Source organism: Talpa occidentalis, unplaced genomic scaffold, assembly GCF_014898055.3.
Source record: "Talpa occidentalis isolate TD23 unplaced genomic scaffold, MPIMG_talOcc4v2.1 talOcc4.18, whole genome shotgun sequence".
Classification (NCBI taxonomy): domain Eukaryota; kingdom Metazoa; phylum Chordata; class Mammalia; order Eulipotyphla; family Talpidae; genus Talpa; species Talpa occidentalis.
The window spans coordinates 12912683-12940444 of record NW_023601851.1 but is presented as its reverse complement, the minus strand read 5'-3'; the positions used below and the strand labels follow the sequence as shown (position 1 = coordinate 12940444).

The 27762-nt window shown below is 48.2% G+C and overlaps 1 protein-coding gene across 1 annotated transcript; it reads right to left on the bottom strand.

Annotated features, from left to right (window-relative positions):
* Positions 1 to 10312: 10312 nt before the first annotated feature.
* LOC129146174 (zinc finger protein 345-like) lies at positions 10313 to 27144 on the bottom strand. Its single transcript, XM_054697701.1, is given in 6 exon segments — positions 10313 to 16309; positions 16311 to 16643; positions 16645 to 18151; positions 19015 to 19107; positions 19353 to 19515; positions 27078 to 27144. Coding segments are annotated over 6 exon segments (2439 nt in total). The 5' UTR covers positions 27093 to 27144; the 3' UTR covers positions 10313 to 15981.
* Positions 27145 to 27762: the final 618 nt, after the last annotated feature.

Sequence of the window (27762 nt, the reverse complement as noted above, 5' to 3'; positions counted from 1 at the left end):
GCTTTCTCGTCACCAAGTGGAGTGAGGGTTGTGACTGCTGAAACTATCTCCGGAATGCGGCTGGACCAGATGTAACATATCAAGTTGGAGGATATACAAAATGGCAAAACCTCGGCTAAGCTTGGTTCCACAGAAGAAAGTCTTTTACTTTACAGTTAAAGATAACAGTTGAATGTCAGAGGTGAGCCAAGCTCCAAGTAGAAGAAAACTCTTGATAAGCCAGAAGGCACCATAGTTGACTCCTGCTAATTCATTCATGTTTATTTAGGGCTGATTGGTATGGTAGCTGTTAGAGTACACATTGGAGAATAAATCGACAGTTTTGTGACTGGTTGAGCTAGCTATAACCATCTTTGGCCATGCATCTGATAAAATATTGGTAACTCCTTACAACTACAAACAACAATCAGCAATCTTACAGAGAAAGGAATTTTCCCTTAATCTTAAAGTTAGATACAGAAACTAGGCTGCCTAGATAAGTAGAAGAGTAATAGGCAGAAAACTACTTGTTTACATTAGGGGAATTCCTCCCTGAAGGGAGAGCTGGGGGCTAGGGAGGAGTCAGTGCAGCTTGCCTGGCACTAATGCCCTCCAGGCCCTTGGTTCCTTAAGAGCCCATCAATATTAAAACAATATACTATAGATGAAAACTTCTAGATAAAAGCCTTCTGGTTTTTGCTTTAGTCAATGAGTTAATATGTTAGTCTCAACTTTATAGGTTAGTTGGAAAAAAATCCCTTTGTCTCCCTTCCCCCAGGTAACTTCCTGCCCTTTGTTTCCCCAGCCCTTAGTTAATCCTTCACTCAGTAAACATGGAAATGTTAGTGCAGCCCCAGAAGCCTTTTGCTAGTAATAAAATGACTGGTCATTTCAGATAAATGACTATTCTGAGAAACTTTTTTGAGCTAATGAGCCTCCTTTAAATAAAAAAAAAAAATACTAAATGTCACAGCCTCTGCAAAAGGGTAAATCAACCTTTGCTGCTCTGGGAAAAGATGTGACTGTTACCTTCCCTCATGCATTTGCTTAGGCACTCTCCTGGTTTGCTTGAAATTTATAAATGAAGGGCTGCTGAGACCCTCAGCAGGACAAGGCCCGCACCCGGACACAGTGTCTGTGTCTCCTCATTCCCCCTCCCTTATGATTCTCTACAATTGCGCCAAAGCAGTCCCATCCTTCAGGAATCCCTGACACCCAGAGGGCTGCGGCTGGCTCACAACAAAAGATTTCGTATTTGTATTATTATTTCCAATTTTTAATTGTTAAGTGAAGGGAAAGTATGCACTAGAAGACCTGCCTGTGTGTACTCTCTAGGACAGCAGAGGTTGGAAAGGAAAGGCTGGTCTGACCTGAGACAGCTCCTATTGTTAGGGGGAAATGATGCCCTCAGCTAATCCCATAAAGGCTTTGTGGACCCCACCCCCACTCCAGACTAAAGCCATCAGGACATTGGGAAAGACAAATCCCATCAGCACCAAATGGAGGGTGGCTGGGACCTGAGGGTGGAGTTAAGCAGCCAGGTTGGGTATAAAAACCAAACACGTGGGCCTTGGGCTGGCTTGCTATAGCTCGCCTCTCTGCTTCAAGGCCAGCTCTCAGAGAGCCATTTGGGATTCCTGATCGGAGGATCGGGTAGGACTTATTTAAAACTTTGTCTCCCACTTTTCTCCCTGAGCTGTATATTTCCTCATTTCCCCTTCCCTTGTAAATAAACCTTTTATTAACCTTTTGCGTGTGCCTGCAGTAAGGCATTGATAAGTCCTTTTAAGCACATGGGTGAGGACCCACAGTCAGGCACCCCGTTTTGTATCGGGGTTGCTCTACAACACTATCAGGCCAATTAGCAATTCGCCTGTGCTCACTGAAGATGGTGACTAATGCAAGAAAAATTACTCTGGGCTGGTGAACCACAGGTGAAGCTTGGAAAACACGTTGGGCGCCAGCTGTTATAGGGCAATCCCAATATTGAATGGGTGGCCTGGCTGTGGGTTCTCACCCGGAGCTTAAAAGGGACTAATTAATACTCCACTACAGGCATACACAAAAGGTTAATAAAAGGCTTATTTACAAGGGAAAAGGAAATAAGGAAAATGTACAACTCAGGAAGAAAATAGGGAAATAAAGTCTTTAATGCATCCTACCTGATCCGCCGACCTGGAAACCCAAAGGCACTCTCAGAGCTGGCCGGACGCTGTGAGCTGGCGGAGAGCCAAAGTGGGGGATCCCCTCCAAAGCCCACGGGTCTGGCTTTATACCAAACCTGGCTACTTAACTCCACCCTCAGGTCCCAGCCACCTTCCCTTAGGTGGTGATGGGGTTTGGAGTTCCCAGTGTCTTTGGCTTTGGCCTGGGGTGGGGGTGGAGTCCACAAAGCCTGTATGGAATTAGCTTTAGGACATCCTTTTCCCCCTAACAACCCCATGCACATGCTAAATACCACCACCAACCCACTCACATATCTGCCTCAGAGTCCACAACCCGCCAGGTGCGAGCTCCCGAAGGAGAGCCCCAAGGCGACCCAGAAGTACAAGAGCCAGAATCGCTTCTGTTGGTCAATCTTTATTGGTTACTCTCACCCTTCACCCCAGGGATGCAGACCGTGGGGGACAGCAGGAAGCCACATGTGAGGCAGCGCCAGCCAGCGGGGAGTGCGGGGCTGGGCCCCAGCACAGAGTGCACCCCAGGGCCATGGAGTCCCTCCCCCCAAAGTAGTGTGGCCTTCACAACCCTGGGAACAGCTGCCTGTACTGTCCTTTTTATGTTTTTTTTGCTTTAATAATAAAAGAGGAAAGGAAAATTTTGTATAATGTGTATGCTATTCTTGCTATCTACATTATATATAAAATATAGACTCTGTTTACTTTATAACACACATCTTTCCCCTTGATAAATAACTTCAAAATATCTAGTATACATGCCTTGACCTTGTCTATATACGTTTGGTTTTCTACATACATACATATATATAAATACATACATATATTTACTCACGTCTGTAAAACACAATAAATACATCCTCAACAATGACAACTGAACAAATGTAATTTTGGTTTAAAAAAATGAAGTATTTCTGTGAAAGCACCAGGCAGCAAACAGAAAGCCATAACTGCTAGAAACTTCTTCCTCCCCTGGGCTAGACACAGGGCAGAATTCTAAATATGTTTGGTTGCCTAAACAACAAAGAGGGGTCTAAGGAGTTGGTCGGGTCCCTGCTTTTGTTTCTTTTCCTGGGATTTGACTAGAGTTACAAGTAAGTCATTACATTCAGAAGGACACCAAGGTGTCCCGGTGATGCTTCAGGGACAGCAGAGACCCGCACAGGAAGGGAAACGCAATGGCAGCAGGCCACCATGGGGCAGAGCCCGTCCTGCCTGACAGCCTAGCTAAGTGCAGAGCCATCACCTATAGCACAGTCTTGCTATTAGTCTGCTCGCTGTGTAAACAGAAAGGGTGCAGCAGATTCAAGAGTATTCAGCAGTGCAACACTTTAGTAACCTGACTGAGAGCCAGATGCTCCGGTGCCCTGTCCAGGACTCCAGCACAGAGAGACTGGGATGTGGGGAAGAGGAAGGTTCTGAAGCCACTGCTTTGCAATGCTCACTGACTGGGGTCACTCAGTACAGTCCTGGCTTCATCTCAAGATCCAGTGAGACCACCGAGCCTATCGCCTGTTGCAGTTGCCCAGGAGGTCTTCACTGTTCTTGTAAGAAGTGCTGGAAGCCACTCAGGAGGGCCACTCCTGAAATTGGGAGCATTCCCTGTCTGTCCACTTTCCTGCCCAGGGGGAGGACGGCCCAATGGCTGCAAAGTCTGCAGCCACATTGTGAAGTAGCACACCTTTCTTTCTCTGCCCTCCACCCTGGCTCCAAAAGGTAACTGAAACACAGGGTGAACTCTTGATCTTTTTTTGTTTAACGAGCTCCCACTTCTATAGCCTCTGCAGTAGAAAAATGGAGGCAGTGGGTGGAGCAGAGTCCTCAGGCAGTGGAGCCCTAGTTCTGGATCTAGGATTGGGGTGGGGGCAACCTAAGGAGAGCTGGCCTCAGGAAATCCAAAAAGTAAACATCTGAATTGGTGTCCCTGTTCTCCCTACTATAAGACAAATCGGAGAGAACGGTTCACCTTACAATCACAATGGGAAAGTTTAAACAGCTAGTTTTTCTAAAAACATTCAGTTAGCTACAATACAACAAAAACATTCTGTAGCTAAACATTCAGTTAGCTACACTACAGTCCTTAGCAGGTTTGAGTTCTAGCTGCAAGTAATACATCAATCAGCCAGGACCTCAGCCCAGTCACTTCACCTCTGAGCCTCCCTCTTCCTATCAGAGAGCCCCAAATCCTGGTAGGAGCGCAGTGTGACTTAGAAATCTGGGTGACTTGTGGTACCACTAAGAAGAAGTACTGTAACCTTGACCATCATGTCACCTCCCTAGGATGTAAAATAAAAGAAGTGAATATGATGCACAGAATCCAGGGCAAATGGATTCACTTTCTCCCCAGGATTTAACTGGCCACGGCTGAAGCGACCCCTTCCCGGCCCAACCCACCAGAATAAAGACAATCACATCAGAAAACTAATTTATGAGCACAGACCACATTCACCAGCTTCTGCTATGAGACAAGATAGTTAAAAGCAGATAAAGGTATGAATTCAATATACAGCTAAAATTGAAGTCACAAATGAACATTAAAAGCTCCACTCCCTAAGAAAAGGCATTTTCCCATGGGATATATCCAGAGCACTGAGAACACATTTGACAGTCATTGGTAATAACCGGCCAAGGACATTTGAAAATCCTAAGTCTGAGGCTTGCTGCATCACCTACACTCAAAATCAACTAGGAAGTAAATTTTTGAAGGAGTTTAGCGATATTTCTGTTTTGGAAGGGAAAGAAAAATCGACTCCTACTTGTAGCTCTCTAACTAACCTTCTGGAGGAATGTGAGTGTGGCTTCCTGCTCAACAGGAGGGTGTTGACAGAAGTGCTGAGAGTCCCATGCAGGTTGCAGTGAGCCCTAATCACAGCTGCTCCACAGGGCAGGAGGGCAGCCCCCTACCAAGTCCACAGGGAGTGCTTTCCTGCCCAGGAAAAGTACAGAGTCACAAATCCTTCTACTAGGGAGGCAAACTGGTTTGATGGAGAGGAAAGGCTTTGGAGTCCATTTTGCTTAATAGCTGTGGACATTCGGCAAGTTGCTCTTCCTTCAAGTCTCAATTTTCTCATGTATAAAATGGGTCCCGCAATACCCACTACTGAGTGTAGTTTATAGATGAATGAAATCACAGATCTACAACACTGCACACAGTAGAAAAATCAAGAAATGTTGGCACACAGGGGGTTCCTCAATAGCTCTCTGCAGATAAAGTGTTTGGGAGGAGTTGTCTTGAGTTGCAGAGGGCCAAGTTTGCCCCTGAAGTGTCCAGATACACCTGACATAGGTAATGAAGGCCAGGCAGACTAAGGAATGTGGCTGGACTCTGCAACACCTCTCCCATCGTGGAGAGACTGGCAGTGATTGTAGACTCTCCAGAAGAAAGCTTAGAGAATCCAAACTTTCCAAATAAGCCCAGTGCATTTCCAAACACTGGACACCAGTGGATACCAGAACACTGGACTTACACCCTCTTTCAGGATTTGGAATTTGGGATCCCTGTGAAAGCAACCAGTGGCTTCAGCCACATTTTCAGTACTAGAAGCAGACACACATCTCAGAAAGTAAACCAGGGAACAGCAGAACTAGATGTGAAAACCAGAAAGTGCCGCCTCCATCCCACAGGTTCCTTGCTACATCTTAAAGCCGAAAGGCACCGGATTATCACCAGAACTTTGTCCCAGGTCAGTCAGTGGATGTGCCCAGACACCTAAGGGCACTACTGTCCTTATGGGCTAAAACAAAGCCTTCCGCAGAGTGCCGTCAAGGGCTGAAGATGTCCGTTTCCTATTGTGACTCCCAATCAAGGCTTTGCAAGTGGTAAGACTGAGACCAACGGAGCACTAACGTGTATCCCAAGCCCACTCGCAGTGAGTTTTGTATTAAAAAGTCAACTATCAGGGGCTGTATTCCTCCCATTTCTTCATCTACCTACTACATTTGTTGCAGCAGACAAAACTGGAATATACTTACTAAAATATTTTTCATGCTTCTCTAAAAGTCTATTTTCTTTCTATATACCCCAGCCTCAAATGAGAATTTTTGTTTTAGACCTGGAGCTCAGAGGCCTCGTGGGAGAAACCTCCCAAATATCATGGCTAAATGGAGGAACCTAAAAGGAGAAACCGAGGAATATCCCAACTTATATTATCAACAATTTAGAAAAATGAAATGCAGAGTCACTGGTTTCCCTCCCTATTCAATCACAGCCTCGTAGGCCAGCTAGAAAAAAAACTTGTTTCCACTCAGAAGGCAATTTAGGACAACCTGAACCAATACAGTCCCTGGCCTGGCCTCTGCTCAAATTAATGGGAGACTTTAATTCTATCAGATGTGGTTTAATATTACCCCATACAATTGCAAACGCCCCATTCTGACCCCAATCCTTACAACAAGTGTCTCTGGTTCATAGTTTTGTTGATTTTGATTTTCACTTTCTTATATTCATTTTCCTGGTCCCTCTAGATTCCTGCTATGAGTGAGACCATCCGTATTTGGCTTATTTCGCTGAGCATGATCCCTTCCAGTGCCATCCATGTTGCTGCAAATTGCAGAATGCTGAATAATATTCCATGGTATATATGTACCACATCTTCTTGATCCAGTCATCTATTTTTGGGCATTTGGGTTGTTTCCAAAGCTTAGCTATTGTAAACAGTGCTGCTATAAACATAGGAGTGCAGGTGCTCTTTGGAATTGATGTTTCTGTGTCCAGTTACCAAAGCAACTAGCCAACAGGGAGCCAAGAGGGGAGCCAAGAGGGGACCCGCAGATCATTGTGAACTCGCAGTCTGATTTTGGGGCCTCTCCTGGTGGCGCAGACTCCTTGAGGCTGTCCGCGGCCTCTGCAGTGCCAGTTCAATCCCGGCCAGCCTACGAGGGTCTCACAAGGTGCGGCAGAACCCTCCTGTTGTGCCCGCTGCTCCCCTCAGCACTGTATTTTGTCAGACTGCCAGTTTGATTCCCCGCTCTGGCTCTGGGGGATCCTCTCATCCTCCCGCACACATGGCCTGTACCCCGGTTCTTGTATAAATAAATAATATTTGAAAAAAATATAAAGTGAAGATTTGCATCCAGGAAGCCGCCTGATCCCCTTTCTTCCAAAAAAAAGTTTGAATTTACCCTAGTGGAAAAGAAGTGTGAGCACAGCGGGACTTTGCCTCCCGCCCTTCGTGACCTAATGATGTGGAGGGTTCATCTCCTCATTTTTTATTTATACATACCAGAACTGGGGTACAGGCCAGAGGTGTGGGGGGTGAGAGGATTCACCAGAGAGAGTGGGGAGCAGCACAGGAGGATCTACTGAAACACTATTGAGGGGAGCAGCGGGGAGACAGGAGTGGTCTGCCGTGCCCTGTGGGCAGCTCCCTGGCCGGGACCGAACTCGTGCAGCAGAGGCTGCAGACAGCCTCATAGAGCTGCGTCTGACCCTTGCTGCCCAGGGAGGTCCTGTGGTCAGCTCCCTGGCCGGTACCAAACTCGTGCAGCAGAGGCTGTGGACAGCCTCACAGAGCTGCGTCTGACCCTTGCTCCCCAGGGAGGCCCTGTGGCCTCCTTCCTGAAGGTCCTCTCTGGAGAGTAGCGGCTGGGCGCCCCGGGTTAGAGCCTCATCACCTGCCCCCAGAGCACACGGTGGGGTGGAGAGACGGGCTCCCCTTCCTTCGGGGCCGCCATTCAGACCCGGTGGGGGCGGGGTGCTCTCCCGCCAGCCAGACCTGGGCGGGGAGGAGGCGACGGCCCTGGACTATGTCACCCACGGTCCTCAAACCCTGAGGCGCGTCCCTGAGATGAACACACGGGTGGGGAGGACTGGCCCGGTGCACCCACCCCAGGTGCACCCACTTGCCACGACGCACCGGGAGACCAGTCCGCGGAGGCGGGTCAAGGAGGGTCACATTCAGTAATGAGCCCCGACCCCCAGGGTCCTCCCGGCCCAGGATGATGCCAGCCAAGCCCCCAGGTTCCCACCCGCAGCCCCCACACGGTCTCTGCACGCCACAATATCACATCACGGGTCTCCACCGCAGCGGTGCCTGCGGGAGCTGTAGTCACCCGAGCAGGGGCAGGAGAGAGGTCTGCTAGTGAAACCTCCCCACCTCACCCACAGTGTCCTTCCCCACCCCTCCTTTGGCTGCAGCCAGAGGACTCCACAGACAAGCAGGAGGACGGAATCAACACCTGAGTTGCCGAAGCTCCCAAATGATCACGTAGAGGCCCCCAGCCAGACAGGCACCCCCATGAGAGAGGGAGGGAGTTTAGGGGCTGAAGCACCCGGTGTTCCAGGTTCCACGTTATAGCACCTGGGGTCCTTTACTGTGAGCGATGCAAATGGTGTCTTGAATGACGACGACATCCTGGACACTACATGAAATATCTTTTCCTTTATTGGTGCATCCCGTGCTGTCCTTCTAAGTATCATCTCCCAGGAACCGATCTGCCCAACATGTAAATTTTTCCCAAGCTGAGATGACTGCTCTCCATAGAGAAAACTGCCAATAATTACTGTCATCAGAAACTTCTGGATGTTCTTATGAACCCGAAACTCCACTTGGCTCTAAACAACTCCAATTTCACTGTTAGAATCATTCTCCTTAAACAAGGAGAAATGGAAGCTCCTTGACCTATGACTCTGTCAACTGCCCGGTTTATGTTTCACAGCCTTCCTGAGGGGCCGGCTGACCTGGACACATTCTGCGGCACTGAGAGTCTTGAGGGGCTCTGCACGCAGGGCCTGGGGGCAGCAAAATGCTGTTGCTTCCGTGGCCGCAGTCTGGGCCACAAGAGGGGCAGCTAATCTGGTCCGACTGTGCAGGGCTCAGCCGCTCCCCTCCTGCCCATGGGGCTCTAGCAACCATCCCTTCCTCAAGACGCTTGGCCAGATTGTTTTAAATTTATGCTTTTTTTAAAATATTTTTTTATTCATTTATTTATACAAGCACTGGGTACAGTCAGAAGCGCGGGAGGGTGAGAGAATTCACCAGAGCCAGAGCGGGGAGCAGAGCAGGCAGAAGGACCGAAGTACACTGCTGAGGGGAGCAGCAGGCGGCAGGAGAGGTCTGCGCGCCAAGTGGGATCCTCCTTTGGTGGCAGGGGAGCAGCTGGGGATCGAACAGGCGCTGCAGAGGCTGCGGGCAGCTTCGCAACCCAGTGCTCAACCGCTGCACCACTGGGGAGGCCCCTTTTTATGCTTTTTCTTGATGCAGCAGATGCAGACCCTTTATGGAGCGGATATTCTGGGGGCTTTGCACTCCCCCCACCTCCTGTAACAACAGGACTTTTTAAATTCCCAATTTCGACGTCACGCCCCCCCAGAAGTCAAAGGAGGTGAGTGACAGACACAGAACAACCCCCGCACAAACTCGTCTCTCCACACTCTGAGGACTGTCGCCCGCACGACCCCTGGGGACACCCGTGTCCAGTGGCTCCGGAGGAGCAGTGCCCCGGGAGAGTCGAGGGAGGACTGAGAACCCGGAGGAGGCGCCGCCAGCTCAGACCCAGGTGTGCGGGGAGGACGTGGCCGGCACGGGGTGACGCTCCGGAGGCGCCGAGACCATCGCGGCGCGGGGAGGACACGCGGGTCACGGGGGATCTGGGGAGGGGGGAGACGGTCCCGCCGGGGACCCGGGACGGTCCTTCCTCCCCGCGGGCGACGGTGCCAGGGCCACCTCTGCCCAGGCGGGTGCAGGTGCCCCTGACCACCGCCACCCCTGGCTTCTCATCACCCCGTTTCCTTCGCGGGCCTTGCCAGCCGCTGTGGAGAGAATCCCCCGCGAGCGCCTTGAGGACATTCGTGCCCGATGGAGGAATCCACCCACCAAGGGCCGCTCCCGGCACCACACGTTCTGGGCCGACTCGCCTCCACAGCCCGACTCCACCTGGCCCAGGAACCTCGCCCACCCCCCAAGTTCGGGACTCAGGCCCCTGGAGGCGGCGGCTCCGGCTTCCCCGAGGTTTTCCCTGGAGGGCTGGGAGCAGTCGGAGCCAGCACATGGCTCGCTCAGAGGGAAAATGTTCCCGGGCTACTCAGCAGTGACCACGGCAAGCGCCAGGGGCCTTTTCACAGACTTCACGTGCCCTTCACACTGTTTCCTCAGCTCACCCCGAAAGGCCGCCGAGTAGGGTGCGCAGAGTCACGGCTAGACGGCACGCCGAGCGGCGTCCACGTCCTCCACCCCAGCTCTCTGCAGGAGGACGGCCCCGATCACTCTCCTCAGGACTGAGAGTGTCCACACTTCACCTCACCTTGGCCGACATGTCGGTCACCGCAGCCAAGCCCAGGAAAGTCTCATGACACTAGCTGGAAACAACGTGGCCTCTCCCCGCCCGAGACTGCTTGATGCTCATCCCTGCTTGTGAGAAGGTGAGCAGCTCATCCTGGCCTGCTCTCGGGATGTATTTTCTGTCTCTCAGGATGTTCCACATAATCTGGCACACATCCAAGTTTTTACAGATTTGTTTCATGAATCTACACATACTTATTAGTAGTATTCTTCAAAATGATATCACAAGTCAGATTTATAACTAAGGATTTGATAAGGTAACTCTAGCTCAATTATTTATTTGGCTTTCCAAAATACTCGTTTAACAAATAGTTAAGATTTATTTATTTATGCACACAAGAGCTGGGGTACAGGCCGTAGATGCTGGGGTTGAGAGGATTCCCCAGAGACAGAGCAGGGAACAGAGCAGGCCAACTGACAAAATACACTGCTGAGGGGCGCAGCAGGCCAGTCAGGAGAGGTCTGAGGCACATGGCAGTCAGCTCCCTGGCTGGCTGGGGATCCAACTTGTGCACAGTGGCTGGCAGTAGTTTGAGAGCACTGTGTTTAACCCCTGGGCCACCAGGGAGGCCCCTTACCTTTAGTTTGAGATCAGAAGTGTGACTCCTTCATTTCCCCCCACTTTTAATCAGGAAAGCTTTGGTTATTTGGGGTCTTATGTGTTTCCATATGAACCTCAGTAATCTTTGTTCTATTCCTCTGAAGAATGCCATCGGGATATTTATTGGGGTTGCAGTGATTCTAGAAGGGGCTTTGGGTTGGATGGCCCTTTGGACAATGTTGATTCTTCCACCCCATGAGCTGGGTCTTTCTTTCCATTTCTCTACGCTTTCTATTATTTTTTTTCCACAATGTTTGATAGTTTTCCTTGTAAAAGTCTTTCACCTCCTCTGTTAAATTTATTCCCAGTTAATTTTTTTGTGTGTGCAATTGTAGGTGGGATGGCTTTGTTAATTTCCTCTTCTAGTTCATTATTTGTACTTAGGAAGGCATATGTTTTTCAATGCAGAGTTTGGTGGCATTACATACACTCACTCTGTCGTATAACTCTTATTTCTGAAACCAGGGTGTCCCAAAGGCTTACATACACCCCCAAAATAGACCTGCGTTCTTTCTGCTCATTGCTTAACCCTTTGCACTCCGCTGTCCCCTCTCAGGGGACATTGGAATTCTAGCATATCACTCGGATGTCCCCTCTCAGGGGACATTGCAATTTATTAGTGATTATGGGGAACTGAGTTATTTCAACGCAACTTTTTGAGACATGCATGTTTCCCTGAAGTTTTATCTTGAAATGGCACAAGAAATTAAATCAAAATATCGTAAAATTACTAAGATATATACAAGAAATGTCAGCGGGTTTTGTGTCGGACGAGAATGTGAGATGCGTGCTCACGATGGTCCGAACACTTCAAAACACCACTTGAAAAGAGTGATAAGGGGAGTTTGTAGAAGAAAGGTCGGTTTTCAAACATAGTGCACACTGTGTAGTGAGATATATAATTAAAAATAAACAAGTCTACATCTGGAGGAAAAGATTTTCAAAGCTGAGGTCATTTTGGTTTGAAGCTTCGAGCAGTGCACAATGATCTAACGAGGAGAAAATCGGAAAAGTGATTCTTTTCTTAGTGAATAAATTGTTTGGTGAAAGCTATTTTGGTAAATATCATCTTGTCAGCTAGTAATAACAATTAGAAATTTTCAACCCATGCATTTATTCATATTTTTATTAGAACAATGGCAAAGCGTCCAACCACGAATGAGTCTCATGATACAAGTAGTAGTAAAGATGAGCTCCACTAATCAGCCCGCAATGCATATTGGGGAGTGTTACAAAATTTATCATACTGTACAAAATTATAAACAATAAAATATTGTTTTTTTTGGACATATACATTCCTCGATGTCACCCAATTTATGTAAGTCCAATATCATTCTAATATGTTACTTGGTTCCAAAATTATAATAAATAATACGAGGGTCTGTAAATGCACGTTTCCGCCGCAAACTAGCGTCGAATAGTTGGTAGCCAATGTCCAGAATGGTTCGGAGTGCAAAGGGTTAAAAGTCAAACTATTCTTTGTCTTCTAGCCTGGCTACATTACCAAGACGAACATGTTCTTCCCGAGCAGTTCTGCTTCTCCAGAGAAAGAGAACCTCGCAGCCCAAGACCGGCCATCCACCTCGGTCTTATGGGTACACTCCCTTTCATCCAGGGGATGAACTTAGGGGTGGGGGCAACCAAGGGAGATGGCACAGACCTGCAAGTAGCACACACCTCTTGTCCCCATATCCGAAGGATAAGCACCCCACAGAAGAATGGACCCATAGCCTCCCTGCTCCATAAGTCTCAGACCGTGAAGCTGTCCACAGCCACTGCAGCAAGAACTCCATCCCCAGCCAGGGAGCTGACCCACAAGGCGCAGCACCTCTCCTGTCTCCCCGCGGCTCCCCTCAGCAGTGGATTTCAGTGGATCTGCCTGTTCTGCTCCCCACTCGTCTCTGGGGAGTCCTCCCCCGCCCCGGTCCACTCCCTGCCCCTGGAGCTCAGGGTTCCTCAGGGTTCCTGTAGTGTCCTCACCGCTGGAGCATGGACAGTGTCTCTGGGCTGTGCTGATCCTGCACGTCCTGACCCCAGGATGTGGCTGAGCTGGGCAAGGTCCCCACGGAGCACGGTGGAGGCCATTCCTGGGCCTCCGCCCACCCATCCACAGAAGCCTCACACGCCACACCCCTGGACGCCCCAACACACCTCTAGGGGGACGTGACACGAGTCCCCTGAACCCCTCACCTTCAGAGCAGAGAGTGACACTTGCTGCAACAGCCCACATTGGTCACGTCACAGCAACAGACACTTCCAGGGAACGTGGCACTAGCAGAGGAGTGTTGTCTTAGCAAACCCTGCAGGCCTCTTTGGACCAGGTCTGAGTTGAAGGCTGAGGAGCCCGATGCCATCTTTAATGGGCGCTCAAGGACACCTAGGAGCCTGCAGCATCGTGGAAAGCGGCCTGCGGCCTAGGGGTGAAAACCTCAGCAACCTCCCACGGTGCATTGAGGAATATGGCCCGTGGCCCCGACACTCCAGGTGGAGTTTAAAGGGACCAATGTACCTCCCCCTGAATCAGGGAAGATGCTCTCAGGGGACAGACACCCCGACAGTCACCGAACTGGAAACACAGGATGGGGGCTCTGGCCATAGAGATGTTCCTGACGGAGGAAGCTGCGTAGAGGGCACGGACAGGGAGGAGCGGGCGCCCAAGTCCCAAATCCATGATCAGAGAAACAATCCCCGACGGACGGGCCCCGAGCCCAGCCCTGCGGAGAGGACGCCGAGTAGCCTACACAGGGCACGACTGCAAATCCACAGACAGAGGCTAGGTGTGGACATGCAGGCGATTAACGGGGGCAAACTCAGCGGGCCTCGGAGCCTCGGGAGAGCCCTCAGGCCAAGCCCTTCAGCAAGAGACACGCCACAGAGACCCCCACCACCAGCACCCGCTCCCTGCCCGCCACAGCCGTGGGAGCCCCTGCTTCTCGGCCCCAGCAGCCACCCCTCGGGACCGTTCTGCTCAGGGAGCTTTCTTGTCCTTACTCCTGTGAGTAAATCTCTGGCTCTTCTGGAACTCTGGGCTCCACCTGGAAGTACTTTCGTACCAAAGACAAGAAATGAGGAAGAGCACACCCGAGGCCTCAGACTCCGGGCCTGCTGCACAAACTCTCCGCTCGACATCACCACGGAGCCAAAGAAAGACACCAGAAGGTGCCCGGGGCCCCTGAGGGGGGAATGGTAGCGAGAGTTACATCAAGGACATCATCAGCCACCACCTAATACACCGACCACTCACCCCAAGGTATGAACTGACTCAGACAAAGACCACATTCAGGGCACGGCCAGCAACGGCGGAAGGGATTATGTTCTGAACAAAGAGTGAAGGAAGAAGACCTGGATTACATCATCACCTCCAGGAGGAATACAGGGGAATGAAGAAAGGATCAGGGGAAAAAGACAAAACTAGCAGGCAGATGACAGAGCTGAGACGCCAGCAGGGGATGGGGCAGAACAGGGGCCAGGAGGGGAGGAGCAGCACCAGGGCCTGGAGTGACGGGTCTCAGAGGCGGTGCGGACAGGACATTTGCAAGAATTATACAGAAGGGGAGCAATCCAATATTGCACAAAGATGAACAACAATTTAATAAAAAAAAATAGCAGGCAAGAATCCTTTCCTTTAAAAAAAATTCAGGGGCCTCTGTTGGCGCAGGGGTGAAGTCTCAGCACTATGAAGCTGTTCTCAGTACTGCAGACACGAGTTCGATCCCTGGCCAGGGAGGTGCCCCACGGGCACAGTAGACCTCTCCTGTGTCCCCACTGGCCCCCTCAGCAGTGGATTTCAGTAGATCCACCTGTTGTGCACCCCACTCTCTCTGTGGAGAATCCTCTCACCCCCTCATACCTCCGGCTTGCACCCCAGATCTTGTATGCAGAATTAATCTTCCAACAAAATTCCCTTATTTTGTAGAACTGGGGTGTAGACCAGAGGTTCGGGGGTGAGAGGATTCACCAGATACTGAGTGTGGTGACAAAGAGGCAGAACCACTGAAATACATGGCTAACGGGAGCAGCGTGTGACACAGGAGAGGCATGTTGCGGCCATATGTGGGGCGGCTCCCTAGCTAGGGCTGAAACCCTGGCCAGAGCAGGTAATAGCGCTGAGATTTAAACCCCGAGGCCACCAGGGAGGCCCCGAAAAACCTTCATCATGAAAGGTAGGTAAAGACAGCCACAGACCTCAACCTATAGCCAAGAGCACACAGTTCAACATTTCCTTCTAGAGGAGGACATTTTGGTGGTGAGCAATCCCAGCATCGGGGGGCACCACAAAGACTTAGAGTACTGGACAGAACATGACGACTAAGTTAGAAAACCCAGAGAGACCACTTACCCACGCAACATGCAGTGTGCCATGTAGACAGACAGCTGCTGTGGACAGGCATAGCATCGCCCAGGAAATTAAGAGGATACTAGAAGCAACGGCAACAGGAACAACGACATCATCACTGCATGAACTTGGGAGAACAGAGTGAACCACGTAACTCCAAGCAATTAAGATTGAAACTATGTCAGTTCCCATTGATCTCAGCTGCATGATGTGGTTTGAGCTCCTAACTTTGAATATTTTTAAAAGATTTTTATTTATTCAAGCATACAAGAACCAGGGTACAGGCCAGATGTGTGGGAGGGTGAGAGGATGCACCAGAGACAGAGCGGGGAACAGAACAGGCAGACTGACCAAAATACAATGCTGAAATACACGCAGCGGGCCAGACAGGAGAGGTCTGCCGCACCATGGGGTTGCTCCTGGCCAGCCAGGGAATCAAACTCCCACCGCAAAGGCCATGGACAGCTTCACAGCACTGCAGTCAACCACCTGCACCACCAGGGGAGGACTGCCTGTCCACTCTTGACATTCATAGCATTTCCCTCCAGTGTGGAGTTTGTCATGCCTAGTGAGGGCTGACTTCCTGAAAAGTTTTCCCACTCTTCACAATCATAGGGATTTTGTCCAGTGACATCTCTGATGTCCAGTGAGAGCTTGCTTACTGGAAAAAGTTTTCCCACGCTCTTGACACTCATAAGGCTTCTCTCCACTGTGACTTCTCTGATGTTTACTGAGGGATGATTTCTGGCGGAAAGCCTTCCCACATTCTTGACACTCATAGGATTTCTCTCCACTATGAATTCTCTGATGTGTAATGAGGTGTGGCTTACTAGAAAAAGCTTTCCCACACCCTTCACAATCATAGGGTTTCTCTCCAGTGTGTATTTTCTGATGTTTACTGAGGGATGATTTCCAGAGGAAAGTCTTCCTACACTTGACATTCATAAGGCTTCTCTTCAGTGTGACTTCTCTGATGCTCACTGAGGTAACACTTACTGGAAAAAGCTTTCCCACACCCTTCACATTCATAGGGTTTCTGTCCAGTGTGAATTCTCTGATGTCTAATAAGGTGTGCCTTACTAGAAAAAGCTTTCCCACACCCTTCACAATCATAGAGTTTCTCTCCAGTGTGAATTCTCTGATGGAGACTGAGGGATGACTTCCTAGAAAAAGCTTTCCCACACTCTTCACAATAATAGGGTTTCTCTCCAGTGTGAATTCTCTCATGTTTATTGAGGTTTGATTTCAAGAGAAAAGTCTTCCTACACTCGACATTCATAAGGCTTCTCTTCAGTGTGAATTCTCTGATGTTTACTGAGGGATGATTTCCAGGGGAAAGTCTTCCTACACTCTTGACATTCATAAGGCTTCTCTCCACTGTGAATTGTCTGATGCTCACTGAGGTAATATTTACTGGAAAAAGCTTTACCACACCCTTCACATTCATAGGGTTTCTCTCCAGTGTGAATTCTCTGATGTCTAATAAGGTGTGCCTTACTAGAAAAAGCTTTCCCACACCCTTCACAATCATAGAGTTTCTCTCCAGTGTGAATTCTCTGATGGAGACTGAGGGATGATTTCCAGAGGAAAGTCTTCCTACACTCTTGACATTCATAAGGCTTCTCTCCAGTGTGAATTCTCTGATGCTCAGTAAGGTGAGACTTCCTGGAAAAAGCTTTCCCACACCCTTCACATTCATAGCATTTCTCTCCAGTGTGAGTCCTCTCATGTAGAACAAGAACTGACTTACAGGAGAACACTTTCCTGCACGCCTGACATTCATAGGGTTTCTCCCTTGTATGAATTCTCTGATGGACACTAAAAGCAGGTTTCCACCTGAAAGTTTTCTTACACACCTGACACGGGTAGCGCTTCACTCCCGTTTGAGATTGTGGATGTAAAGTGAGGGCAGTCTTCCATGAGTAAGTTTTCACATAATCGTTAGAGCCAAACAACTTCACTGCAGTGAGATTTCTCTGGTATCCCCTCTGTAAGGAAATCTCAGCGGTGTCCCCACACTCATCAGGTTGATCGTCTGCTTGTGTTTTCTGATGTTCAGTCAGAACAGAGGTTTTAGAGGCCGCTTCACCATATCTCTTATATCCCAATTTATTCTTTCCTAACTGGGTACTCTCATGCGGATAGGTGTGAAATGTTTTTCTGAGACTGGCCCCACTTTCACAACATTTCTGCTGCTTATGTTCAAGATACCTAGGAGGATTCAAATGAACTGGAGTTATCTCCACAGCTCTCCCCTTTTCATTACAACTGCAGGGAGTCTGTCTTCCTTGGGTTCTGTCTCGGACAACGAAAGGCACCTCATCACGGGTGTCCCTGCACTCATTGCATTTACAGACAATCCCTTCCAGAAGGGCTCCTCTAGGTGTAAATACTATTTCTTCACTCATGACTTTTCCTTGTTCACAAAATTCAAAAGGCTGTTGAAAGTTCTGAATCACCTGGTGACTAAGGTGCTCAGGATACTTGATGGGTTCCCTCATTCTACTAAAAACCTCCTCGTTCTCTCTAGCATGCCCTTCATGAGGCTCACCAGGGATCATCATGGTCCTATGTATAGTAAAGTCCTCAGGCATCATTGCTGAATTGTTTTCATTTTTGATACTATTGTTCAAACAATGAATTGAGTGCAAATTGCTTTTTTCCATTAAGTCAGTTCTCTCGTTGGATGTTATTTTGCTGCTGGTGGTAAGAACTTGCCACACATGTCTGCCCTGATTTGCAGGGCTGTCCTGAGTCAGGTGATCCACAGTATGGACATCTAAAGTGAGATAAAAATGACCATGTCTCTAAAAAGGAAGCATTTTGAGTGAATACTACCAAGAGGCACGAAAATTCCTATATTACAAAATAATTCACAGGTATTGATTTTCTGATTCATGCTTTTTGCCCATAGTAAATTATGGGGAGAATAGATTTTTTTGGTATTTTTTACTTTAGCATAGGAGATCTGGGATGTAGGCCAGAGGTGCAGGAGTGGGGGTGCTGTAGGGGAGCGTGCTGTAGGGGAGTGTGTTGACCAGAACAGGCGGACTGACTGAAATACACTGTTGAGGGGAGCGGTAGGTGAGACTGGAGAGATTTGCTGTGCCAAAGTCGGTGAACTCCTTCACTGTGGATCAAACTCAGGCCATAATAGTGGCTTTACCTCTCTATTAATAAATGTATTTATTACATATTCTTTCCTCACAGAGTGTATAACTTCAGAATGTAAAGATCATTTCTGTGAGTACTGTTGCTCTCCCCTCTCAGAAAATTTACCACTGGCTTAACTTCCCATAAACATACAGAAAGAATAAAAAAAAAAAATTCCTCAACAGGAACCTAAAGAAAACAGTCTATGAGAATACACTAAGAGAGAGAATAGAGATATGTGATTACTGCAGAATCAACCCCATGTATCAGGGACTGCATACTGGTTTAAGAACATAGACAAACATTTTTAAAAGAGCAGGACGAAATTCACAAGAGAGTAATATTTGGAAACTGAATAAAGAATCAGTTTGATATATGCAGACACACTCTCCAAGATTGGACACTGAAAAAGCACCTCAGTGTGGCCAATATCATTGGCCACACTCCCAGCCTCCTCTCAGCCCCCCGGCCTGGCAAGCACTGACTGACCTGAGAGGTCCTGGTTTGGTGGATCATCCACAGTCCACGGCTGTAATCCCTGCTCCGACCTGATGCTCTCCTCAGGATCGGTAACACAGTGCCCTGTGATGAGAAACAGTGGTGGTCTTCGATTAAGTTCAACTTCAGCCTTTGAAAACTAACAAATGCAGTGTGAAGAGCTGTGCAAAAGAGGCCAATCTGAATCTTTCCAAACGAAAACCGAAACACCCACAATGTACACTGCCTGCCATGTTCAACCTCACCAACACTCAGTTTCATAAGCAAGTGCACACTTATCGGTGCAGAAGACAGCATTGCACTAGAGTGTTACACTGGAGCTTCCTCACCTAGGGACACCAGGTGATTGCAGGTCTCCAGCATCACATCCCGGTACAGGGTCCTCTGAGCTTCACTCAGGTACCGCCACTCCTGCCACGTGAAGTTCACAGCCACATCTTCAAATGACACCGTCCCTTCTGAGGGAACATTTCTCATCTCAGGGCCGGCAGCCTGGGTCAGACAGAGCAAGTGCAATCACATCTTATTTTGTGGGTCTTCGGTCCTGTATAGAATTCGCAGTTGAAAGAGCCTCACCTCTACATTCACCCCTTTGGTCCTACAAGTAGAACTATAGCTTACCTTATATATTTGGAAGTGTCTATGATTCTAAGAATAAAAGGATGAATAAAATTGGCTCCTTGAGGAGCTGATAGCCTGGCTGGCAGGTGTAACAGACTCACACCCGGAATCATGTGCTAAAGGAGCTTCATAACAAATGAAAAACATGTGCAACTTTGTGCCAATATTTTACTCCCGTGACCTCAAAGCCTGCTATCTCCAACTCACAGTAATCAAAAACTGAACCCGAAACCAGGATGTTCAAGCAATGAGGTGGGAAAAAGCAAAGGTAAGAGATGTTCAACTACAAGCAAGTATAAACCAGAGATGCACTATGGGGGGTGGAGAGATTAGGGTTAAAATAAGGGGGGTGGGATGTATGGGGACTATAACCAAGATGAAAAATGCATAACTTGTGCAGAAATAAAAAAATGATGTAAAATATATATAAAATAAAATTTTAAGAAAAGATGTTCAGCTGACAGAGTCAGAAGAAGACAGATCAGGTCATCACTTCTAAAATGGAAGGACAAAGGGGAGGAGAACTTGGTAATAACTTGGTGGCTGAGGTACGAGGAATGTTTTCCTAATATTCTGTCTGCATGACAGGCTGGTAGACACTGGAATTCCACACGCAACTGGACATGTGTCTGGTAGATCAGGAAGTCTAAGGTGAAAACAGAAATTTGGGAATCAGGTCCTCCCTGGTGGCACAAGAGTTTAAGTCTCAGCACTATGAAGCTATCGGCAGTTGCTGCAGCAAGATTTCAATCCCCAACCAGGGAGCTATCCACAAGGCGCAGCAGACCTCTCCTGTCCCCCCGCTGCTCCCCTCAGCAGTGTATTTCAGTCAGTCTGCCTGTTCTGTTCCCCGCTCTGTCTCTGGTGAATCCTCTCATCCCCTGCACCTGTGGCCTACACCCGAGTGTTTATATGCATACATAAAATAAATATTAAAGAAAAGAAAGAATATGGGAATCTCCAGGATATTATTGATAGTTTTCATCACCGTAGGGGAGAACACGTTGACCAGAACAAAAGGTATTGAAAGAAGAGGAAAAACAACTAGAAGAGACAAATATTTCGAGAAAGAAAAAAATAGATCATAGCAATGAAAGAGTTTTGAAAAATAAGATACATGGTATAAGAAAACAAACATCTTATGAAATCTGTAAATTTATTCCATCATTTCCTTTCCTGTGTAGTAAATCCTGTGCACCTCCACATACATATAGAATAGGAACCCATTAAAATAAATTTCCATTTGTATTAGCTAAAAAAGGATTCAGAGGATTTTTCCTCAACACAAATCAAGTCCTTGACAGCCACAGGCGACATCAACATTCCCAGTGAGAGAAGGACTAACAAAGACGCTCAGTGTCCCCTATTCACAATGGGTTTGGGTGACGCTACGTAACAACAACAACAACAGAAAGACAACATACATAAAAATGGTCATAACTAGTTATAATTCATTCTTGGAAAAATAATGAAAGCCAAAGTAAAGCGACTCTGGATAGGAAAACCCAGTGAGCAGACTATAACACACACCCGTGTTCACACACACAGGAGCTCCTGTACGCTGCCAGTGAAATGACAAAACAGTAAGCAATGCATGTAGCGGAACCAAGGGCAGAGACTCGCTGGAATAAAGAAACCTGGAGGGTTAAACAATGAATAAAACAAATGCAAAGACACAACAGCATCCAGGACACGATGAGCCTGCAGCACTGACAGCAACTCTTGCAAGGTAACCTGGCACATCCCAGTTCTAGGAAAACAAAAATGCATTTATTTACAGGCTCATTGATTAAAACACTAATACGAGAAATAAAACAACAGCAAAGAAAGAGAAGGTGGATGGCTCATGTCTGCGCACAGAAACTCACGGGGACCTCCCAGCAGGAGTGGGCTCAGGATGCCATAAAAGGACCATATGATGAAATGGGACAATACAATCCCCTCACGCTTTCGACCCTGTTCAAAATGGAAATGTGCACCAATGAGTAAAGGACTGGAATACACAGCTCTGCAAATCACATACCCAAGCGGGTCCTAACACATGAACGTTCTCAATACGATCAGTCACGGAGGAAAAATGAATCAGAAGTACAAGAGATGAGATTTTACGTCCACTGGGATCGCAATGATTTACAAAGAAAGAAAAGAACAAGTACTGGCAAAAATTTGGACCTGGCTCCCTTGCGCACTGTTGGGGCAAACATAAATGATGCAGCCAGGAGGGAAGACAGGAAGGTGATTCTTGGGAAAAGGGAACTCAGAATGACAGGAGTACCCACCCCCACCCCGGGGTGTTCACCAATAGCAGGGACAGCAGGAACGGGCAGAGACGTTTGCTCACCTACTGTCACTGCACCACCAGTCATTACAGCCCAAAGCAAAATCAACCCAAGCCCCAGGTGATGGATTAATGGATAAATAAGACTAGAAAATACAAATAAGATATTATTAATGAGCCTCACAATGGAACTAAACAATGACACACACTACAATATGAATGCACTCCTGTACGATACCTATGAAATGACAAAACAGTTAACAATGCAATAAAATAAGAGATTCACCAAGAAAACAAGGTGTAATAAGACTCCATTCATACAGGTCTGAGTTGTCAAACTCTTGAAAACAGAAAGTAAATGGTGGACACAGGGGTGAGGGACAGAGCAGTTGGGAGCCAGAGTTTAATGAGTACAGTATTTTATTACTGGGAAATGAAAAAATCTGGAAGGTGGTGATGGCTGTATAACACTGGTAGCCAGACAGCTACCCACATGGTGTGGCAGACCTCTCCTGACTCTCCCACTGCTCCCCTCAGCAGAGTATTTCAATAGATTTGCCTGTTCTGCTCCCCACTCTGTCTCTGGTGAATCCTCCCCCCTCCCACACCTCTGGCCCATACCTCAGTTTTTGCATAAATAAATTCATCTTTTAAAACATGAATGAATGAATGAATGAATGAATGAATGAATGGAGGGCCACGTTTTCTAGGAAAAGGAGAAAAAGACGCAACAGTCATGCTGGGCAGAAGAGCAGCCACTGCTGCTCCCCACAGTGCAAAGTTTTATAAAATGAAACACTTGCATGGTCACAGGTGACAGAAGAGCTGGTAAAATTAGGTTGCAAAATATATTCATTCTATCAATATTCTATAAACATCTATCAAAATTAAAAAAAATCTACCATTAACCGTAACTTCAGCAAGAATCATATGTATGACAAATGCAAACGCACCTACTATACTCCAGACTTGATGACAGAAACCTGAAGCTCTTTATTAAAAACTACATTGAGCATCACTGACATAAACTCCCAACAACCAAAGGTCAAATGATGAACATCTGCGCTACCTGGTTTTACTCAGCGAGTGTCTGTGTCATGACCCTTGTTCAAACGTGTCCCACTGACCCCTGAGTACTTTCTCCCCCTGAACTCTGAGGTGTCACCACACCCTGGCCAGTCGGAGGCAGAAAGGGGAGCAACCTCATCACTGAGAAAACACATCCATCAGGTTTGGCCAAGAATGAGAACTGTAATGTGAAAGAAAGTGAACACACACACTCACACGCATGCACGCATGCACGGCGGTGCTGTTGTTAGCAACCATTAAGATATCAGGTAATACTGAAGAGTAACTTGCATTGGGTGAGACTAAACTCTGGATCAGAGTAATCCCTTTCTGGTGGCGGGAGACCTGGGCTGAGAAGGATCTAATTCCACATGGGAGGGCACAACACAGGACGAGGTTTGCATGTTGCATGAGCAGCAGGTGCCATCGGGACGGCTACAGGCGCAGTCAGGTGGGAGCCGAGCCTGTGGTACTAGGCCTGGGCAGGAGGCCCACGCGCAAGTGTAACTGGCAGAAGTGGCAAAACACAGTTGACTGACTCACTCAGGAGAAGTGCAGACTGAAGAAGGGAGACCAGATCGGAACACAGGGACTAGCTACATTCAGAAGCACAAGATACTCAAGCATTCAGGGACACAGAAAAGAAATCATCAGAGAGACCATGACAGAAGCAAACACAAAGAAATTTGCATCTTCCAAAACACTGGAGATGGAGGAAAACTCACCAACACATACGACGAGGTCAGCATTGTCCTGATACCCTCCAAAAAAAGACAGCATAAAAGGGAAAAATAGACCAACACCACCAAAGAACAGAGAAGCGAAAATCCTCAACAAATTCCAACCGAGTTAATACAGCAACATGGAGTCTCCCTGGTGAAGCAAGGAGTTAAGGCAAAGCACTATGAAGCTATCCACAGCCCCTGCAGCATGAGTTCCATCCCCAGTCAGGGAACTCACCCACACGACACACCTGACCTCTCCTGTCTCCTTGCTGTTCCCCTTAGTAGTGTATTTCACCAGATCTGCCTGTTTTGTTCCCCACTCTGTCTCTGGTCAATCCTCTCACTCACCACATGTCTGGCCTGTACCCCAGCTCTTATATAGATAAATAAATCAATCTATAAAATTCCAAATGGGTTAAATATTTGGTGATGTACTTGACAGAAAATATAGGGACACACTAAGGACAGTTGCCCCAAAGTGCACTAGGGAACAACCCCAACACCCAGGGAAACAAAAGCAAAAATCAACAAGTGGGACACCACTAAACCTAAAAGCTTTCATACCTTAAAAGAAACCAGCCCAAAAACTGAAAGGCAGTCTACAGAACAGAAAAAGAATCTGCATGCTACACATGTGACAAGGGGTTCATTCCAAAATTTATAACATCCCCAAACAATGTGAGAAACCAACTGATGACTCAATTAAAAATGGACAAAGGGGGGCCTCCCTGGTGACACAAGGGGTTGAGACGCAGCCTATGAAGCTCTCCAAAGCCTCTGCAGCACAAGTTTGATCCCTGGCCGGCAGGGAGCAACCCGCATGGCGCAGCAGACCTCTCCTGACTCCCCACTACTCCCCTCAGCAGTGTGTTTCAGTAAGTCTGCCTGTTCTGCTCCCCACTCTGTCTCTGGCGAATCCTCTCACCCTCTGCACCTCTCGCCTGTACCCAATTCTTGTATGCATAAATGAATAAATCTTAATTAAAAAATGGACAAAGGAACTACATACACTCTTCTCTAGAAAGGGAATTCTGACATCCTACAGACAATAGTAATGTTCACCTTAACTTATTTTAAGAGAAATGTAAATTAAAAGCACACTTAGATGCCACCTCACCCCTTGAGAAGGCCCAAATGAAAATGAATGGATTTATACAAAACGGGGGGTGAGGGGTGAGAATTTTATGGGGACTACAACAAAGATGTAAATGATTACACTGTGCAAAAATGAAAATGATGTAAAATTATGTAAAATAGTATTTAAAAAAGTGAAACACTAAAAAAAAAAAAAAAAATATGGAATGAACAATGCTGGAGAGGACACAGAGAAAAGGGAGCTCTCACCCACGGCTGGTGGCCATGACATTCAGAACAGACCCTGTGGATGAGGGTGCAGAGGTTTCTTAAGGAAATAAAAACGGAAATTCCATATCATCTGCAATACTTCTACACATTATCCTCACGGGAAAACTCAAACACAAAAAGATTTATCCCATCCATGAGCAGAGCAGCTGTGTTTCCAACTGCCCAGTCATGGCCCAACCTACATCCCTTTAGCAGAGGCAGGGCAGGAAGTGTGGAGCACACGCAGGGGAGCACTGCAGGGCTGTGAGGAAGGAGCAAAGGGCCACACTGAGGATAAAATGGGTGGGCAAGGTGGTGATATTGTTTTTTTCTTTTTTAAAAAATATTTATTTATTTATGCATACAGGAGCTGGGGTACAGGCCAGAGGTGCAGGGGAGGAAGGTGAGAGGATTCACCAGAGACAGAGCAGGGAACAGAACAGGCAGATAGACTGAAATACACTGCCGAGGGACGCAGCAGGCCAGTCAGGTCTGCTACGCCATGTGGGTAGCTCCCTGGCTGGCCGGGGGATGGAACTTGCGCTGCAGAGACTACAGACAGTCCCATCGGTTGCATCTCAAACCCTTGTGCCACCAGGGAGGCCCCGGGAGGTGCTATTCTTGAGTGAAATAAGCCAAAAAGTAAAGACACATATGAGATCGCTTCACTCATCTGTGGAAAATAAATACCCAAAAAACATTTACAGCCAAAATACTTGAATAAAACTTGAACAGGGTCATTTGAAGGTAAAGATGACCACCAGAGGGAACAGGGAAATGGGTGGAGAAGTTAGGGAGGGAGGAAGACGGGGGACGGGCCAGAGTGTTTTGCTAGAGGGGGAAACTAGGGGTAGGGCAAGACACATTAGGATTGTAGGAAAAAACTGGCAACTATTTCAGCAGAAGGCTTTTAGTGCTACACATGTCAATGACAGATCGAGGAGGGAAAATAAGTAAAAGAATAAGAAATAAAGTATAAGAAGCTTTAAAACAATTAAAAAAAATGAAATTTCCCAAAGGTCACACATGGTGTTCTCAAACATGGCAGGAACTTTTGGAGAGTGTAACTGGACTGGAGAGCAACTTAGGGTGTAGTGAGTGTCACTAGAAATGCATTCAGTCCACACCAAGGAGAAATGCGCAGGAGCAGTGGAAACAACGGCCAGAAAAAAGGACTCTGAAGAGTCTACTGGGCACCTTCGGTTTGCAGGCCACCTGAGAGAAAGGCAGGGGCAGGTATGTAAGGATCCCCCATTGGACTCAACGGCACACATGCCAAGACTGATGCCTGCATGAAAGTCTCCGAGAGTTGTGTAGGACACAGTATATGATTTTAGCTACTGCACAGAAACCTTAAAAATTCAGTTGGGGCCTCCTGGGGGGCCCAAGGGTTTGAGTGTTGGGTTGTGAAGATGCCCGCAGCCTCTGCAGCGCCAGTTGGATCACCAGCGAGGATCCCACATGGCGCGCAGACCTCTCCTGCCACCGGCTGCTCCCCTCAGCAGTGTACTTCGGTCCTTCTGCCTGCTCTGCTCCCCGCTCTGGCTCTGGTGAATTCTCTCACCCTCCTGTGCTTCTGACTGTACCCAGTGCATTTATAAATAAATAAACAAACCTTGAAAAAAAAAATCAGTTGTCCTTTCTAAAAGACATCTGGCTCCTTCACCCCCATTCTGCACTCCCGTCCTCAGGCCCCATCCTCCCCCTCCTCCCTCACCCCGCACCGGACCAGCGCAGAGCTGGGAAGTGTTTCTGTCCAGCGGGGTGAAGAGCCACAGTCCACACCTTCAGCATCATCAACCGCGACCCAGGCACAGACTCTGACTCTGCGTTGTGTGAGCACCAAGGCAGAGCCCCATCTTCACACATGCTGGACATGTGAAGTGCCTGGATCTACGCCACACCTTTCTATGGTGAGGAATGTGTCCCTGGAGAAAACTATGTTTCTAATTTACGTGTCCGTTGAGGTACTCCCATAAAGTCAATGCACCGAGAGCTGAAGCAAACAGAGCACTCACCGGAGACTGGTCCATTGTCGCTGCTCTCACAGACGCGCGAGCGCTCTGAAGGCGGTGCTGGGAGGGGCGATGGGGTCCAGCACAGAGGACGGAGGCAGCTGCACGGGGTCCTGGAGTCTCCTGTCCAGAGCCCGCCACACGCTACCTGGGGACACCAGAGAGTCACTGCGGGTGATTGCCGTGTGACACTTCCAGCAGGGGCAGGAGAGGCCCCGCGAGTCCATGAGCGGCAGAACGTGGGTTCACGGTTCACCATAACTTAACAAAAGGTGACACTGCCCACTGCCTGATCAACAGTGACGCAGGAACAACAGTCTCAAAGCTGATGAGTCACTTCAGAGTGTGGACACGATTTCCAACGAGATGATGCCCCGAACGCACTGTTCTGCCAGGACACCCCAGCAGTGGCTCCGCGCCGCCTCCCGCCCTCCTCTCTGTGGACACCCCAACAGGGACACAGTCCCCCTGGGTGCGCACCTCCAGGATGGAGGCCTAATGCAGAAGCCAGCAGGACGCCGCCTGGGGGCGGGAATGCGAAAGGAGCCTGGAAATTCAGACAACAAGCCTCTAACGCAGCAGGAACCACCCCCCCTGCAAACCCAGTTTCCCCGGGACCTCCCCGCCCCCACAGGGGCTGCCTCCATCCTGGCAACCTGAGCAACATCACCAGCCCACCCTGGGTCCG